Below are 19,817 nucleotides of genomic sequence, written 5' to 3' on the forward strand. Positions count from 1 at the left end.
ATGAAATTACAAGGAGTGGCTAATGACTTCTCCATACCTCAGGAGAAATGTCTGAGGAGGGAAAAGGGGCCATTGGGGACAACCTGGCTAAGGTCTGCAGCTCACCTTATTTGCACTTCTGCTCCAGCTTCTCCTCATCCCCCACAGGGGAGATAGGCATTTGTCTACAGATCTCTCCAGTTTATCCATTGAGCAATGAGACTCTTTTGACTATGGCTGGGCAGAAAATGTCTTTTATTTCTTTAGAAAGTTTTGACTTCATGACAAACAGCCCCTCCTCACAACTTTCAACTGAATATGTAAATTTCTATTTGGAAATACCACTTCCGTGTCTCATGGGAGTTACAGTTCATGTGCCCCAACTCCCATTCTCAATAGAATAGGTTCCATGACTGGATAATATCTGCATCACAGGATTTCTTCTTCCTAAGCCACTGTGGTGCATCATTGGAGTCCCACAGCTGCAATGCATCATGTGGGGATGTAGTCTAGGCAGAGATTTTAGCCCATAAAGAAGAATATGACCACAAGGTAAGCAAACTACATCTCTCAGAGGTAGCAGGCAATTTTTACAAAAAGATCTGCGTGGTTGAAAATTGAATTTTCCATCAAAAAACAGATTTGACCAAAAAAAAATCAACCAGGTTTACTTGTGACAGCTGCACAGAGAGACATTGACCAAAAGGTTTGGTGCTCCATTTTCTTCCCTCGGCCAGAATAACCATGGGAAGGCATTAGTCCTCTCCCTCATCCATGCAGCCAGAGGAGATTAGGGATTCTGAAAACAAAACTCACCCACAAATGGGGTTCCTGCATGGCAGGACTAGCGCACATTGGCAAGGAGCAGGAGGATGTGGAAGAAATGTATCTAGCCACAATCTCTGCTTCTACGTCTTCTTTTGAAAAACAGAGAACACGTAGAAGCAGAGATTGTGGCTATGACACTTTCATTTAGAATTTTGCACCTAACACCAAAGTAGGGAGGCACGAGGAGTTGTTCCTTACAGCTGCATTTGCTTTTTACAGTTATCAGGGGCAGGTCCAGGCACCAGCAAAGACAAACATCTGCTTGGCGCAGCCCATTTGCAGGGGCAGCATGGGCCAACAGGGGGCTCTGGGAGCTGTAGTTCTTTGGTTGGCTCTCTGCTAATAGAGCCAGCCGTGGAGTAGGGAAAGAACTACATTTCCCAGCATTCCCTTGGCCACTACCAACTGGAAAGTAAGGAGGGCAGCTTGCTGTGAGTGGAGAGTTGCACTGTGAATGGTGGGGATGCCATATTTTAGCATTAAAAAAACAGGACAGTCCAGGGGGAGGGAAGCCCCACCCTGCTGCCATCCACTGCCTCTGACTGCCTCCCACAGAAACCCCAACCCACCCACCATCCAACCCCCACCCCCGCTCCCTGTCCCTTGACCACCTGCTCCTAGGACCCCTGCCCCTAACTGCCCCCCAGGACCCCATCCCCTATCTAAGCACTGCTGGTCTTTGTCCCCTGATTGCCCCCTCCTGGGACCCCTGTCCCAACTGCCCCCCAGGCCCTCACCCCCTATCTAAGCACTGCTGGTCTTTGTCCCCTGATTGCCCCCTCCTGGGACCCCTGTCCCAACTGCCCCCTAGGCCCTCACCCCCTATCTAAGTACTGCTGATCCTTGTCCCCTGATTGCCCCCTCCTGGGACCTCTCCCCCTAACTGCCCCCCAAGACCTCAGTCCCTATTTAAGTGCCGCTGCTCCTTGTCTCCTGATTGCCCCCTGCCCCTAACTTCCCTCCAGGACCTCACCCCCTATGTAAGCGCCGCTGCTCCTTATCCCCTGATCACCCCCTCCTGGGACCCCTGCCCCTAACTGCCCCCCAGACTCCACCCCTTATCTAAGCACCACTGGTCCTTGTCCCCTGATTGCCCCCTCCTGGGACCCCTGCCCCTAACTGCCCCTTGGGACCCCAACCCCCTATCTAAGCCTCCCTTCTTGTCCCCAACTGCCCCCTCCTGAGACTCCCCCCACCTCCCCCCAGGACCCCACCCCCTACTTGTCGCCTGACAAATCCCATGCCTATCCAACCGCTGCCTGTCCCCTGACTGCCCTCCCAAACCCCTGACCCATCTAACCCCCTTCTCCCTGCCCCAGACTGCCCCCCCAACCTCCACGCCATCAAACCACCCCCACTCCCTGTCCGTTGACTGCCACCCCCAGAACCTCCTACCCCATTCTCCAATCCCCCAGGCCCCTTACCGTGCCACTCAGAGCAGCATGTCTGGCTCCGCGCAGCTCCAGACACGCTGCTGCATACATGCTGCTGTGCTCCCCCACGGAGCCCACAGCCCCTTCCCCACAAACACCCAGCACCTGCCTTCCAGATTTGAACAGCTCAAAATTCAGGAGTGCTCAAGCTCAGTTTGGGCAGCTGTTACTTAATTTCTCCCAGATCAAATATACTGGTCCACTGTAACTTGCTGTAGAAAAAGTAGGATAAAATTGAGCAAGAAATGCTTCCCAGTGGTTATTAGGGCTGGAATTGCTATTTTCAACAGCCATTGCCTTTTGTTTGTTTGTTTGTTTAAATAGTGCATTGGCAAATTCCCCATAGAAAGAAAGAGTGGAACAAAAGAATAATAAAGGCACCTCAACTTTTCCTCATTTACAGAGAGCAGTCTTATAATATGCATCCAGATATCCTCCAATCACACAAGCTGAAAATTGTTCCCCTTTACTGCAGCTCTGTAACCATATGGACACCAATCCTGTCTGTGTTTTGTGCACATCCAAAATTCCTGCTGAATGACCTGCCCTGGGAGCGAGTTACCAGTGACCCATGGCTGCGGCAGAAGGAGGGTGCAGGTGGGGGGGGGGAAGAGCCCAGGGTTGGGGCAGCAGGAGGTGTGGGGGGGGGCTCTGGTGGGGGGGTAGGGGAGCCCAGGGCTGGGGCGGCAGCGGGGTGGTGGGAGGTCACTGGTGGGAGGGAAAGGGGAAGCCCAGGGCTGGGACGGGGGGCAGCCAAAATTTTTTTGATTGGGGCGGCAAAACACCTAGAGCTGGCCCTGACAGTTATCTGCCAATCCTAGAAGGAGGTCTCTAGGGTAAGGGGCTAAGTGAATTCCGTGGGATTTAGGGTGAAAAATTTCAAAAGTGTGTAAATGATGTAGGAGCCTAGGTCCAACTGAAAGTTGGTGAGACTCTTAAATCATTTAGGGGCAGTTTTTTAAATCTATTTAGTGCCCAGGGCCAAAGTTTTAAAGCTACTTAGGCACCTTGTGCGATTTTGAAAAACATCTAATAGTGTCAAATTGAAGCATTTTGTTTTGTCCCAAGAAAATTTGTTTAAACTTTCAGGCATTTTGACAAATGCCAAAGGATTCATAAAAAGCTGGAGGTGGAGCAGTGTTCATAGTGGAGTTGTCTCCCTGATAAGATTTAGCCCAGTTCTTAGGCACATTTCTACAATGTGGGAGACAACGGTGCAAACATTGTTTCCTCATCAGGCAGAGGGGGGAATTTTACCTTTCTCCCACAGCCCAGGTGAGTGTCCTAACCTAACCGTTGCATCTGACGAAGTGGGTATTCACCCACGAAAGCTCATGCTCCAAAATGTCTGTTAGTCTATAAGGTGCCACAGGATTCTTTGCTGCTTTTACAGATCCAGACTAACACGGCTACCCCTCTGATACCTAACCACTGAGCTAAACTTTCAAGGGACGTGGAGCCTCCTTTAGCCATTTTGTGATAGCCCTCCTTCTCCTTGCTTTTGTCAAAATTCCTGAAATTCAAAACATTTGTGGGGGAAGAGAGAAGGGGGAGGGTGAAAATAAAACAAAATGTTTTATTTTGTTTCAATTCTTTTTTTTTCCTATTCACCAATTTTTTTTTAAAATGTCATTTCTCGTTTCACCTGAAATGATTCGTTATATTATTTTTCAAAATTGCCAGTGAACTGAAAAATCCATTATTCAACCAGATCTATTTGTGACTTCAGTCAATGATTAGCATTCAACCTGTTTCTCATACAAGTAGCCTTTAATCATGCACAGTGTTCATTTGATTTCAAAAGAACTATTAGAGTGAATTAAGTATAGCAAGATCAGACACGATGATATGAGAAACGAGAGCTAGTAGCCCTTGTGATTTTTGGGGTATTCTAAAACATCTTTAAGGGTTTTACAGGCCTGTTTTTGCGTTTTAATATTGTGACAGGGTTAGACCAGACGGCTACAGGAGAGTGCAGGAAGGAAGATATATTAGCTTCAACCTGTTTGGATCCAGGAAGTGGACGGGCTCGTAAGGACCTTCCCCAGCCTAAAGGGAGGATTCACAAGGTCTTGGATCTCAATTAGTTACGAGGAACAACTAAAGATATAACAGGTACAGGAGTGAGGTCACAGGGCTAAACCAAGAGAACCTGACAGGGACACCAAAGAGAGAACCCCAGAGAGCACCCACTACTCCTTGAAGTCATCACAGGAGCCAGTGGACACTGCCCAGAAGAACTCTGCCAGATGCATGAGGCTGGGAGGAGCAGAAACAGGCCCCACAGTGGCAGAGCACCCCAGTCGTCCAGCATCTTCCTCCTGGTGTTGTAGATGGCTACTTTGGCTAGGGCCAGGAAGAGGTTGACAAGGAGGTCTCACGACTTAGTGGGGCCATGGGTAGGGTGTGAAAATATAAACAGTGTGGGGAGAAATGCAGCCAGAACCTCAGCAAGAGGTTCTGGAGGAGCCAGAATAGGGGCTGCAACCTGGCACACTGCAGGCACACATGCGCGATGGTCTCCTTCACACCGCAAAAGGGGCAGGTGTCTGGGATGGGGGTGAACTGTGCCAAGAACACGCCTGTGCTCACGGCTCCGTGAGGGAGTCACCAACAGAACTCTCCAGCGGGCTTCGGAACCAGGGTGGAGTATAGGCTGGGCCACCGTGGTTCCTGAACCTCCAGAGGTGGTAGGAGATCCCACCACTTCCTGACGGGGCTGGACCTAAGGGTGAGGGCATGAAGGATGTGGAGCATGAGCATGTACAGATGTTTCGTTAGCATGGTCCAGAAACGAGCCAGCTGCAAATTGTGAAGCTGACTTACGGTAAAGGTGTGGAATGGCTGGGTGGGTCTCTGGTGGAGGGGCCTGATGAAAAGTTCTGGAGGGCCTGAAGGGACAATTAATAGTAGTATTTATGTATATCATGGCTGTGATTTCATGCCCTGTTAAAGATCACAGCCTTATTGTGGTTGCCAGGGCTTGCACAACCAGGATGATATGATCCTGACTCAATGGCATTACAGTCTAAAGACGTAAAGGAAAAAAAAAGTGGGAAGAGAAACCGAGGCACAGAGAAGTGAGGTAATTTCCCGAGGCCACACAGTAGATACATGGCAGAGTGAGGTCACAAATCTACATCTCCAGTGCCCAATACAGTAGACCTTGCCGCCTCAGGCTGGGAAGGAAGGAGAACAGAGCAGCTATACTATCTAAATTAAACTGCATGGCTGAATTGGGTCACCGAGGAGAACTTAGCATGTATATTGTACTGGATGATTCATATGCAGTGAGAAAGAGGCAGCTACATTGTATAAAGCGGGAAAGAAGTCGGCATAACATCTGAGGCTGCAAAGGGGCAGCTGTACTATATAAAGACCTCTAGGTGGCTGTAGAAAACAAGGAATACAAAAGGAGCAACTACAGGGGTAGTTTCTCAATTCTAGTAAACTGATGTAGCTCTGTTAACTTCAGTGGGGCTACGCCCATTTCCCGTAGCTGGGGATCTGGGCCATTGACTCCAGTGGAGCTATGGCCGAATCCCAGCATCTGGGTCTGCCCCACTGGTCCAAAGGAGCTACATCAATTTACACCAGAGGAGAATGTGGCCCCTAACTCCACTGAAGCTATGTCAATTTAAAGCAGATGGCAATCCGGTCCGTTATCTTCAATGGAGCAACCTTGTTTTACACCAGTGGAGAACCTAGCCCATAATATTTGATTGGGGAGCAAAAGGAAAGGTTGCTAAATGGGCGGTTATACTACAAAGTGACCACCTGGACTGAGCATATTGTCCAGTAGATAGCAGCAGATGATACCTAATGTGAAAGAGAGATTTGCAGCAACCACTAGATGGCAGCATTGTTGTCAAGAACGAGTCATGGACAGCTAGTTCATACGTAAATGCTTCCCTCTGGGAACCAGATGTGGACAATATACTGTGATGCATAATTGCAATGGTTATATAGACTATGCCAGAATGTTTACATTAATTGATGTGTGTACACACACAAATGTGCATTTGTATCCTTCTGCACAAACCACTATTCTCTTCTGCCTGGTTTCATATATTCTGAAATTTGCTCCTTTTTACACTTTGTAGAACAGATTTTCTTCAGCTCAGGTGATGGCGAATAGTTCCAAGGCCACAATAGTGTTGGCATCTGGCAACCAGGAAGGCTGGGGAAGGAAGCGAAGGGAAATAAGCACCCAAATCACAGTTGGATGAGGGTGCCTAACTCCCTTAATCTCTTTGAAAATCTCAGTCAGACTTCATATTTGGTCAAGGATTAGTTCCAACATTAGAGCCTCAGCTATGCAGTGTAATGATATTTCAGACTGAGAAGAGGGACTCAGTTAAAACATGTCTTCACAGCTGCTTTACCTCCCTCCAACCGTGAACACTTGGTTGTGCACAAAGTATTTTCTGAATGGTCTGCATTTCTGGAGGGACTCTCTGCAGATAAAGCCGGGGGAACAATGGGAGAGGAGCATTTCATTCTGTAACCATGCCAAAAGTCTTCAAACACAGTTGGACAATAAGGGCCCCAATGATAAAAGTCCCTTCTAAAACTTCCTGCCTCTAAGTTCACAGGAATTTTTTCAGCCCCAGTGTTGTGAAATCCTGAGTGATGCTGGGAAAGTGGAAAGGCCCAGGCAAAGAGATAGTTAAAAAATCCAGTTAAGTTTGTAGGCAATCTTCATAATTCTGCAGAGATCTGGGCTAAGATATTCAAAATGACCTAAAGAAATTAGGCACTGATCTGCCAATGGGAGCTGGGTGCCAAACATCCATAGGTTGTTGTGAAAATGACAGCCTAGATCATGCCTAAATTCTGCAGCACAACTTTTCTGAAGATTCGCTTCACCTCTTTGTTCCTCAGACTGCAGATGGTAGGGTGGAAAGTTTCTGGTAGGCCCCTTTAACCTGTGTTCATATTATTAAGGACTCAGCTCCTTCCCAGAGTTACATTTGTTGGGCTCAGATGGTGGCGTCCCAAATGCCCTAACGAAAGTCCCTGTGTCCATTGCAATCACTTGGGCTTCTCTGATTTATTAGAAGACATGCTGGCTATACCATGTGGGTTGTGAGTTCTAAGTTTAATTCCTGGGTCTGCAGCAGACCCACTGGATGAAATTGGCCCCATTCACTTCTCCCTGAGTGCTTCACTCTGTGCATTGTCCTATTATAAGCAGTACTGAGGAGAGAAATCTGAGACATCAAACCTTCCACCTCCTAAGCCCACATCACGAGAAGGGCCTTTTCTTTCCAGACATTTCCTATCTGAACAGTGCCTAGAGCAAACACTCAGGTGCCCAAACTCCTCCCATTGAAGTCAAGGGGTATTATGCCACATCTCATCTTTCATGACTTGAAATTGTTCTGCGGGATCCTTGTTGTTCGGACATGCAGTAGTTTCCTGATAGGTGACACTGTCATATGTTGGCCAGACCGTGTGTGTTGTGAGTTCTAAGTTTAGTTCCTGGGCCTGCTGCAGACCCCTTGGATGAATTTGGCCCCATTCACTTCTCCCTGAGTGCTTCACTCTGTGCATTGTCCTGTTATAAGCAGTACTGAGGAGAGAAATCCGGGGCACCAAACCTTCCCCTCCTAAGCCCACATCACGAGAAGGGCCTTTTCTTTCCAGACATTTCCTACCTGAACAGTGCCTAGAGCAATCGCTCAGGCACCCAAACTCCTCCCTTTGAAGCCAAGGGGTATTAGGCCACATCTCATCTATTGTGACTTGAAATTGTTCCCCGGGATCCTTGTTGTTATGACCTGCAGTAGTTTCCTGATAGGTGACACCTGCCATATGGTCATGCCAATGGTAGAGCTGGTTATGGGCTAGAGACACCTCTGTCTACTCTCTGGTCTCTCTGAAAGCACCCACCTCAGGTGTTGAGCCTCGTGCCCTCATCTGATTCAGGGAAGAATCTCATACTCCTTCCACTCTCAGACCAGGATCTAGTTACCCTATCCTGCATATATGCCACATACCAACCATGTATCACCCTGCAGCTCCAGCTGGGCTTCAGGCACCAGTGACATTGACCAACACCCACCTTAAAACAAAGTCTATTTTTTTAGCAATTGGAACAAACATTTAAAAATAGATTTCAAAGCAACAAACAATCTACACACATCCAATCAAAGGACTTGAGCTGGTTGCCTGCAGGTGTCAAGTAGGACTTTTTTCCCCAATGCACAATTGGTCTGATGGATTCTGTTTCTCCCCTCACCTTCATTTAAAGCATGAGATATTGGCCTCAGCTGGAGCTATGGCACTGGATGGGGTGGGTCAATGCTCTGAGGTGGGCCAGAGAATCCTTTTTTCTAGCTGCCTGGCTGGTGGGTCTGGCTTTCATTCTCCAAGCACTATTGATCACCTGATTTCAGGTGAAGAAGGAATCTCCCTAGATCAGATTGTCAGGCACCTTGTGGATTTTGCAGACTGCCCTGTTGCTTTTCCTCTGGGCTTTTTAATGCAGTTGTGATTTCTAGTCCCTTCTCCAGAAATTAGCCCCTTCTGCTTGTGATCATTACTTGAGCCTAGATGCACATTGGCTGGATTTCTGTCACCATTCCCCATAGGACCTAGTTTAAAGCTCTCCTTATCAGGTTAACCAGACAATGTCCAAAGGTGTTCTTCCCACTATTTGATAGATGGAGCCCATCCCTGCACGGTAATCCTCTTTCGTGGAACATCAGCTCCTTGTTAAAGAAGCCAAAGCCTTCTCTCCAACACCACCTGTGTAGCCACGCATTAACTTCCATGAGTCAATGGTCCATGCCCGGGCCTTTTCCTTCAACAAGAAGGATGGATGAGAACATCACTTGCACTCCAAACACTTTTATCCTTCTTCCCAAAGCCACATAGTCTGCAGTGATCTGCTCAAAGTCATTCTTGGCAGTATTGTTGGTGCCCATGTGGATGAGTAGGAAGGAGTAACAGACAAAGGGCTTGACGAGTCTTGGCAGACTCTCAGTCACATCCTGAATTCTAGCTCCAGGCAAGAAGCACACTTCTCAGAATTCCCAATCCAGATGGCAGATGGATGACTCTGTTCCCCTTAGGAAGGAGTCTCCAATCATCACCACCCTTTTCCTCCTCTTGGGAGTGGTGGTCATGGAATCCCCACCCTTAGGACAACGCCTTCTGGTCTATGGAGTATCCTTCTGATCCCTTCCCTCAGATGACCGGGAAGGAGGGAGTTTCAGGTGGTGAACCCAGAGTCTATCTCCAAAAGACAGAGAAGGAGAGTAGGAAGGAGTCCAGGGAAATACCTGCTCGGTGTGGGAGCAAGCAGACTCTAGTTGCAGGCCTCAGGGTCCCTGGGCTGGAACCCAGAGTAGTGGGCCAGGCCAAGTTCCCCAACCAACTGCTGGTAAAGTGGCACAGGACCTGGTCTTGGAGCAGAAGACTGTCTGGAGCGATATGGGGACAATTGATCCATTGGGACATTGATACCCTGGAAGAGATGGACTGTGCGGTGCCCTAGCCGGAGGACTGAGTCACAGAGAGAGAGTTCTGAAGAGTGAGGGAGGACATGCTGTGAGCAACCGTCAGAAGTGGGATGTCAGACTTGAGTGGAGCTAATCCAAGACATACCCACAAAGCGATGCCCAGTGGTGAGTTATCCCCTTGACAGAGGGGTTTCCCTCTTGTATTACAAGAAAAGAAGTGACCCCACCCAACTCACAATCTCTCAGAAAACCAAGAAGCTCCTGGGGCCTCACCTGGTCTCAGTGTCTCTCCATGACTCTGTCTCCCTCTCCCAGGGAAAAAAAGGGGGGTTTTGAATGCTCCCACCCTCTCTGCATGTTCCCAATTACCACTTGTTCATGGTGTCTTTCAGATAGGACCCAGCTGTGAAATCTTCCTTCTGTCTCAGTCAACTTTTTCCTAGTTGGCCAGTGCTTTTGGCCAAGCCATGTATGCCCCCCAGCTTGAATGCCCCATTGTTTGGCTGCTTGGACACATTCATCTTTAATGCCTTGTAATCACTGGTTTTGTGACTATCTGTAGCTTGTGGATGAGGATGTTGGAACTGTCTGGAACATACTTAGCACATAAATCACATTTTGGAATACCGATTCATAACTATTACACACACACACTCACCAACATTCATGACAGCTGGAATATGGGGGATTTTCTGTGGAAAGCTTCAATTTTTGTCAAGAAATTAAAAACAATAAAACTTGTTTTCTTTTGGTTTTGGACAAGCAAAAACCAAAGATATTAATGTGAAAACCAAATATTTTTGGATAAAAACCAAACTGTTTTACTGAAAACAAAAATAATAAATATCTGGGTTTTTTAATTTTCAGTCAAAAAAAATCTTTGTGTATGTTTACGACAGACATGCTGACTGATTTACACATTTCACTGGACGATCTTCAACCAGGAGGCAGACCTGACTAATTGATTTCTGCTGGGAACCGGATTATGAGAATCCACACCTCTGAGGCCTGGGATGGAAGCACAAAACTAAGCATCTCACATCTATGATGTGCATGATGATGACCAGGGAAGCCAGGAACTGACAGATTATTGGACTCGCAATGAACACAAAGACACGGCACAATATAATAGACATAGAGACACTTTCAGTGTTGAGGAAACACACAGATGCTCTGCACATGGTGATCCTGGCTCCCAGCCCTGAGCTCAACCCATGAAGTCCTCCTGCCTCTCAGTCTTTGGTCTCACTTGTTGAGTTTCATGAAACAACAGAAACTCCCAGAGAAGTTAACTTTTGTCTTTGAGCCTCTGCTTCTGAGCCTGAACAGGGCTCCAGGGAATGACTCACCAGCCATCCTAGAGAACAGACATGGATAAATCTTCTGCCCACAGCACCAACCCTTTGTTGCCAGAGACACCCAGAGCCAGCCAGGCAGCTCATAGGCAGCGAGCAAGAGGTTTGTGTTTATTGATATTCAGTCTCAGTGAGAACAATGAAAGGGCTCTTCAGTAGCTGAGCATTTGGCATCCAGATACTACAGTGATTGGCGCATTAGTTTTAGACAGATAGATTAGACAGAAGCTTCAACGATAATTCCTTTTGCGACCAGCAGTTTCCTGAAGTTGGAAATCAAACACAACATCAGCTGGGTGAAAGCCACACTTCTCAGCACAGTAAGTTGACTGCTGTCATAAATCCCTGAGGTTTTTAAGGGGTTGAATTTAACCACACAAATGTGAATGGAAATGTCACATTTAACTGTGAATTAAATCAACCTGGTATAACTAATTTCATTGTACCCAGAGACAAATTCATTTAGATAATTTTTATCTTTTTTACATAATTTAAGAGGCGGGATCTGAATGGAGATTTTGGTCCCAATTTCTGCACTGCCAGTGTCTTCATCAGAATAAGAGAGCAATCCACCCCAGAATTGCCCAGTGGTTAAAGTTCTCAGCTAGGATGTGAGAGAACCAGCTTCATGTCTCTCCTCTCAATCAGGCAGATCAGGAACACAAAGGCTATGTCTTCACAGTGATAAACGCCCCACAGAATGGCTGTGGCTGGCAGCTGCAGGTTTTTTATGGCCGTGTAGACATAGCCAAGCTGCCCACATCCCAGGTGAGTGCTCCAGCTGTTATGCAGCAAGTGGGTCAATGGGTCTCTCTCTTTTTTTTGTTTTGTGAAAAAAAAGAAACAGTCTCATTTTCATTGCACATCACAACAAAATCAAACGTTTGGAATTCTCATTTTCTGGCCAGCCCTAGCTCTGCCATGTCAGGATGTTGTCTAACTATAGGCACATCACTTCATGTCTTAGTGCCTCACTATTCACAGAGTCATAGATTCCAAGGCCAGAAGTGAACATTGTGATTATCTAGTGCAGTGGTTAACAAACTTGTTCCGCTGCTTGTGCAGGGAAAGCCCCTGGTGGGCCAGGCCTGGTTTGTATACCTGTCATGTCCGAGTCACTTCCAGCAGCTGCCATTGGACATAGGACAAGAAGCAATGGGCTTAAATTGCAGCAAAGGCGGATTAGGTTAGACATTAGGAAAAACTTTCTGTCAGGGTAGTTATACAATGGAATAAATTGCGTAGGGAGGTTGTGGAATCTCCATCATTGGAGATTTTTAAAGAGCAGGTTAGACAAACACCTGTCAAGGATAGTCTAGATAATACACGAGTTCAGGGGATGGGACTGGATGACCTCTCAAGGTCCCCTCCAGTCCTACTATTCTATGACTTTGTCAAGAAAATGGCAGATTAAATTCAATGTTAAGAAATGCAAAGTAATGCACTCTGGAAAACATAATTCCATCTATTCATACAAAGTGATGGGGTCCAAATAAGCTGTTACCATTAAAAATAATAATCTTAAAGTCATTGTGGATAGTTCTCTGAAAACATTTGCTCAATGTGCAGCAGCAGACACAAACACTAACAGAAGGTGAGGAACCATTAGGAAAGGGATAGATAATAAATTAGAAAATTTCTTAATGCCATTATATAAATCTGTGATCCACCCATACCTTGAGTCCTGTGTGCAGTTCTGCTCACTCTATCTCAGAAAAGATATAATAGAATGGGAAAAAATATGGAGAAGGGCAACAAAAATTATTAGGCTTGTGGAACAGTTTCCATGCCCTGACAGCACCTGCTGGATTGGGCCCTGCAGATGAGATAGGCAGAGAAACATCTAGTTTGAGGTCCTACTGGGACTGAGATGTAAACCTGGATGCCAAGACCGAGGCAACTCCTCGGCCTGCTCAATAGTAGATTTTTAGATGCTCAGAGAACTTTACCAGTGGAAAGTTAGGCACCTAGGCCCAGATGTTTAAAGGTATTTAGACCCCTAATGGGATTTTAAAATGCACCTGGTAGCCTAACACCCACTGAAACCAATGAATTTTACACACCTAGAGACTTTTGATAATCCCACCCAGTACCTAAATACATTTAACAATCTGGCCCCTAACCTCGAAGGATTCTAGCCATCTATGGGGTAAGGGAGCAGCTGAATGGGGGTTTTGTGATTTCCAGTAGGGCACAAATACTGGACTGAACTGCCTAAAATAGCATTTAGGGGCCGAACACCCTTTGTGAGTTAAGGCCTTAAGAACATAATACTGGCCATATTGGGTCAGACCAATGATCAATCTAGCTCAGTCTCCTCTCTTCCGACTGTGGCCCGTGCCAGGTGCTTCAAAGGGAATGAACAGAACAGGCATCATCAGCTGATCCATCCCCTATCATCCACTCCCAGCTTCTTAGTCAGTAAAATAATCAGAGGGGGCTTAAAATAAACAAAAGCAATAGGTCTGCTGAATAAGAAGCTGTCAAAAAAGTAGAGCCCCATGAACCTGCATTGTAAACATTGTAATTACATGATGATGGCGAAGAAAGGGAAGGATCTTGTTAATTTCCTGAGCTGCCACATGTATCCTGCTGAGTAATAAATAAAACCAGTCTCTATCTATCTTTTGTTTCTCCTTCCATAACCATTTCCCATTGGCCTTCCCTCTGCAGTGTACATCTACAGAAGAAATGGGGAATCTTCTCATCATCACCGTCATAGCCCTCAACCAGCACCTTCACACCCCCATGTACTTTTTCCTGGGCAGCTTATCCTTCCTAGACCTCTGCTACATCTCAGTCATGGTCCCCAAGTCCATGACTGACTCCCTAACCAACAACAGACTCATCTCTTTCTCTGGATGTGTCACCCAAGTCTTTCTCGTTGTAACTTTTACAGCAGCAGAACTGGCCTTTCTCACGGTGGTGGTGTATGATCACTACATTGCAATCTGCCACCCTCTGCATTACAAGGTGACTATGAACAGAGGTGCATGTGCCCAGTTGGCAGATGGTTCATGGATCAGCAGCATGATGAGCTGTGTATTACACACAACTAATACCTTTAGATTACATTTCTGCAGGTCCAATGTTATCTCTCAGCTTTTCTGTGATATCCCACAGTTGCTAAGGATCTCTTGCTCTGATGCACATGCTAATGTAATAGTCATGATTGCCCCTGTGTCCCTTGTAGATGTGGTCTGCTTTGTATTGATAATTGTGTCCTACATTCACATCTTCTCCACGGTGATGAGAATCCCCTCTGAGCAGAGCAGGTACAAAGCCTTCTCCACCTGCATCCCTCACCTGGTTGTTTTTTGTTTATTTATCGGTACAGTATCATTTACATACATTAGGTCCAGGTCGATGTCTTCAACATCTCTAGACCTGATGGCTGCTGTGTTGTATTGTGTGGTGCCACCACTAATGAATCCAATCATTTACAGTCTAAGAAACAAAGAGATAAAAAAGTCTCTATGGAATATGATAGGCAGGATATTTTTTTCTCAAGAGAAATAAACTCCTCACACTGAAGTCTTAGTGTCCACCTGGAATAACGCATTCCCATCCTCCACCTTATGTAATGGGTGAGACTGACTTTGTATGAGGACCCACCTATGTTCCTGTTAGGATGAGAACCTGAGATTTTGCATTTTTTTAATTTGACTGACATTTTTAAAAATCTGAAAGAAATATGGTAAAAAAATTAAAGCATCTAAGTTCCTCAGGAGCCAAAGTCCCATTTTCAAGCAAGATTCAGGCACTTCTGAAAATTTTACTCTTAGGTGCTCAAATTGCAAAAATCCAAATTTTTGATAAAATTTGGGACTCTTATTCTGTTTTTGCCCTTTTGAAAATCTCAGGAAGAGCTAAATGCAATTTTTCCATTTTCGAGTTTGAAATATCCCCTTAAAATGAACTTTTTTATTTCAAAATGTCATTTCCAAATGTTAAAAATTTGAATGGTCATTTTGACTTAAAATGCTATTTTAATGTTATTTTAAGTCAAATTGACAATTCATAATGATTATTTTCATTGTTGTTTTGTAGCCATTTTGCTCCCAGGATATGAAAGAGACGAGGTGGGTGAGGTAATACCTTTTATTGGATCAACGTCTACTGGTGGAAGAGGCAAGTTTCCAAGTTATCTGAATAACTGTGTCACTTGAAAGCTCGTCTCTTTCACCAACAGAAGTTGGTCTAATTCATAATGACAGTTTTCATTTTCACTTGACATTTCTAAAGGAAAGAATTTTCATTGGAACATCAAAGCATTTTATTTTGGTAAAAAAAAAAGAGGGGGAGAGGAAAAATTATTAATTTTCCCAAAATCTTTAATGTGTCTATTTTCACTCCATCTAAGTTGAAAACAAACTCAAAATACCAGAATTTCTCACAGAAGTTTCTGTTTTACAACGAGCTGTAAACCCCAGGCTTTTACACTAACAACATTTTCACTATGACATTACAAGGAGCAGGCTGCTGACCTCTCCACACCTCAGGAGAAAGGTCTAAGGAGGGAAAAGGGGCCAGTGAGGACAACCTGGCTTAGGCCTGCAGCTCGCCTTATTTACACCCCAGCTCCAGCTCCAGCTACTCCTCACCCCCCACAGGGGAGGTAGGTGCTTGTCTACCAATCTCCTCAGTCTATCCATTGAGCAATGTGTCTCTTTTGACTAGGGCTGCGCAGAGAATGTGTTTGTTTTCCATAGAAAATTTTGACTTTATGACAAACAACCCTCCTTCTCCAAACTTTCATCTGAAACTGTAAATTTCTATTCGGAAATACCACTGCTATGTCTCATGGGAGTTGCAGTTCATGTGCCTCAAACTCCTGTTCTCTATGGGACAGGTTCCATGACTGGATAATATCTGCACCATGGAATTCCTTCTTCCTAAGCCACTGTGGTGCATCATGGGAGTCTCACAGCTGCAATGCATCATGGGGGGATGTAGTCTGGCTAGAGAGTCCAGTCCATAAGGGAGAATGTGACCACGAGGCAACCAAACTACAGCTCCTATGGGACACTGAAGTGGCATTTTCAAGTAGAGAGATTCACTTTTCACCTGAAAGTTTTCAGACAAACAATATTGGGCTTTGAGGTGTTGTTTTTCCAGAGATAACAGACATTTTTTTGCAAAAAGATCCATGTAGTTGAAAACTGAATTTTCCATCCGAAAGCAGATTTGACAAAAAAAATTCAACCAGTTTTACTTGTGACAGCAGCACAGAGAGACATTGACCAGAAGGTTTGGTGCTCTGTTTTCTGCCCTCAGCCAGAATAACCATGGGAAGACATTAGTCTTCTCCATCATCCATGCAGCCAGAGGAGATTGGGGATTATAAAAACAAAACTCACTGGTTTCTCCTCTTGCTGACGATCAGACAGGAGCCATGGATGTTGGAGAATGGATTCATCTGTTACCCACAAAATTGGTTCCTGCAGACCAGGACTGGCGCACATTGGCAAGGAGCAGGATGTAGAGGAAGTGTATTTAGACTCATAGACTCATAGACTGGAAGGGACCTCGAGAGGTCATCGAGTCCAGTCCCCTGCCCTCATGGCAGGACCAAATATTGTCTAGACCATTCCTAATAGACATTTATCTAACCTACTCTTAAATATCTCCAGAGATGGAGATTCCAAAACTTCCCTAGGCAATCTATTCCAGTGTTTAACTACCCTGACAGTTAGGAACTTTTTCCTAATGTCCAACCTAAATCTCCCTTGCTGCAGTTTAAGCCCATTGCTTCTTGTTCTATCATTGGAGGCTAAGGTGAACAAGTTTTCTCCCTCCTCCTGATGACACCCTTTTAGATACCTGAAAACTGCTATCATGTCCCCTCTCAATCTTCTCTTTTCCAAACTAAACAAACCCAATTCCTTCAGCCTTCCTTCATAGGTCATGTTCTCAAGACCTTTAATCATTCTTGTTGCTCTTCTCTGGACCCTCTCCAATTTCTCCACATCTTTCTTGAAATGCGGTGCCCAGAACTGGACACAATACTCCAGCTGAGGCCTGACCAGCACAGAGTAAAGCGGAAGAATGACTTCTCGTGCCTTGTTTACAACACACATGTTAATACATCCCAGAATCACGTTTGCTTTTTTTGCAACAGTATCACACTCTTGACTCATATTAAGCTTGTGGTCTACTATGACCCCTAGATCTCTTTCTGCCATACTCCTTCCTAGACCGTCTCTTCCCATTCTGTATGTGTGAAACTGATTGTTCCTTCCTAAGTGGAGCACTTTGCATTTATCTTTATTGAACTTCATCCTGTTTACCTCAGACCATTTCTCCAATTTGTCCAGATCATTTTGAATTTTGACTCTGTCCTCCAAAGCAGTTGCAATCCCTCCCAGTTTGGTATCGTCCACAAACTTAATAAGCGTACTTTCTATGCCAACGTCTAAATCGTTGATGAAGATATTGAACAGAACTGGTCCCAAAACAGACCCCTTCGGAACGCCACTTGTTATACCTTTCCAGCAGGATTGGGAGCCATTAACAACTACTCTCTGAGTACGGTTATCCAGCCAGTTATGCACCCACCTTATAGTAGCCCCATCTAAATTGTACTTTCCTAGTTTATCTATAAGAATATCATGCGAGACTGTATCAAATGCCTTACTAAAGTCTAGGTATATCACATCCACCACTTCTCCCTTATCCACAAGGCTCGTTATCCTATCAAAGAACGCTATCAGATTAGTTTGACATGATTTGTTCTTAACAAATCCATGCTGGCTATTCCCTATCACCTTACCACTTTCTTAATGTTTGCAGATGATTTCTTTAATTACCTGCTCCGTTATCTTCCCTGGCACAGAAGTTAAACTAACTGGTCTGTAGTTTCCTGGGTTGTTTTTATTTCCCTTTTTATAGATGGGCACTATATTTGCCCCCTTCCAGTCTTCTGGAATCTCCCCCGTCTCCCATGATTTCCCAAAGATAATAGCTAGAGGCTCAGATACCTCTTCTATTAACTCCTTGAGTATTCTAGGATGCATTTCATCAGGCCCTGGTGACTTGCAGGCATCTAACTTTTCTAAGTGATTTTTTACTTGCTCTTTTTTTATTTTATCTTCTAAACCTACCCTCTTCCCGTAAGCATTCACTATACTAGACATTCCTTCAGACTTCTCAGTGAAGACCGAAACAAAGAAGTCTTTAAGCATCTCTGCCATTTCCAAGTCTCCAGTTACTGTTTCCCCCTCCTCACTGAGCAGTGGGCCTACCCTATCCTTGGTCTTCCTCTTGCTTCTAATGTATTGATAAAAAGTCTTCTTGTTTCCCTTTATTCCCATAGCTAGTTTGAGTTCATTTTATGCCTTTGCCTTTCTAATCTTGCCTCTGCATTCCTGTGTTATTTGCCTATATTCATCCTTTGTGATCTGACCTAGTTTCCATTTTTTATAGGACGCCTTTTTATTTTGTAGGTCACACAAGATCTCGTGGTTAAGCCAAGGTGGTCTTTTGCCACATTTTCTATCTTTCCTAACCATCGGAATAACTTGCTTTTGGGCCCTTAATAGCGTCCCTTTGAAAAACTGCCAACTCTCTTCAGTTGTTTTTCCCCTCAGTCTTGATTCCCATGGGACCTTACCTATCAGCTCTCTGAGCTTACCAAAATCCGCCTTCCTGAAATCCATTGTCTCTATTCTGCTGTACTCCCTTCTACTCTTCCTTAGAATTGCAAACTCTATGATTTCATGATCACTTTCACCCAAGCTTCCTTCTACTTTCAAATTCTCAACAAGTTTCTCCCTATTTGTTAAAATCAAGTCTAGAACAGCTTCCCCCCTGGTAGCTTTTTCAACTTTCTGAAATAAAAAGTTGTCTGCAATGCAGTCCAGGAACTTATTGGATAGTCTGTGCCCCGCGGTGTTATTTTCCCAACATATATCTGGATAGCTGAAGTCCCCCATCACCACCAAATCTTGGGCTTTGGATGATTTTGTTAGTTGTTTGAAAAAAGCCTCATCCACCTCTTCCACCTGATTAGGTGGCCTGTAGTAGACTCCCAGCACTACATCACCCGTGCTTTTTACCCCTTTTAGCCTAACCCAGAGACTCTCAACACTTCCGTCTCCTATGTCCATCTCCACCTCAGTCCAAGTGTGTACATTTTTAATATATAAGGCAACACCTCCTCCCTTTTTCCCCTGTCTATCCTTCCTGAGCAAACTATACCCATCCACACCAACATTCCAGTCGTGTGTATTATCCCACCAAGTTTCAGTAATGCCAACAATGTCATAGTTGTATTTATTTATTAGCACTTCCAGTTCTTCCTGCTTATTACCCATACTTCTTGCATTTGTATATAGGCATCTAAGATACTGGTTTGATCTTGCCTCCCAGCTTTGCCCTGACCCTCCTTCCTCTCTGCCATTATAGCCCGTGCTCCCTCCTGTTTCCAACCCATCTCCCAGGTCTTGTTCCCCACTTACCTGTGGGCTTTGCTCACCTGTCCCCGTCGAACCTAGTTTAAAGCCCTCCTTACTAGGTTAGCCAGTCTGTGGGCAAATAAGGTCTTTCCCCTCTTCGAAAGGTGAACGCCATCTGTGCCTAGCAGTCCTTCCTCGAATAGCATCCCGTGGTCGAGGAAGCCAAAGCCCTCCTGGTGACACCATCTTTGCAGCCAGACATTCACCTCCACGATGCATCTGTCTCTGCCCGGACCCCTACCTTCAACAGGAAGAATCGAAGAGAATACCACTTGCGCACCAAACTCCTTAACCCGT

At 45.3% G+C, this 19,817-nt stretch overlaps 1 protein-coding gene across 1 annotated transcript; it reads left to right on the forward strand.

Moving 5' to 3' along the window:
• Nucleotides 1-13,755: 13,755 nt before the first annotated feature.
• Nucleotides 13,756-14,583, forward strand: LOC115643243 (olfactory receptor 14I1-like). The gene has a single exon (XM_030547131.1). It carries the CDS (start codon nt 13,756-13,758, stop codon nt 14,581-14,583), a length of 828 nt encoding a protein of 275 aa, XP_030402991.1.
• The last annotated feature ends 5,234 nt before the right edge of the window (nt 14,584-19,817 follow it).

Source organism: Gopherus evgoodei, unplaced genomic scaffold (genome assembly GCF_007399415.2).
Source record: "Gopherus evgoodei ecotype Sinaloan lineage unplaced genomic scaffold, rGopEvg1_v1.p scaffold_53_arrow_ctg1, whole genome shotgun sequence".
NCBI classification, from domain to species: Eukaryota; Metazoa; Chordata; order Testudines; family Testudinidae; genus Gopherus; species Gopherus evgoodei.

Bases quoted from the DNA above. Each gene is read 5' to 3' on its own strand.
- LOC115643243 (XM_030547131.1), top strand. From the start codon at position 13,756: ATGGGGAATCTTCTCATCATCACCGTCATAGCCCTCAACCAGCACCTT.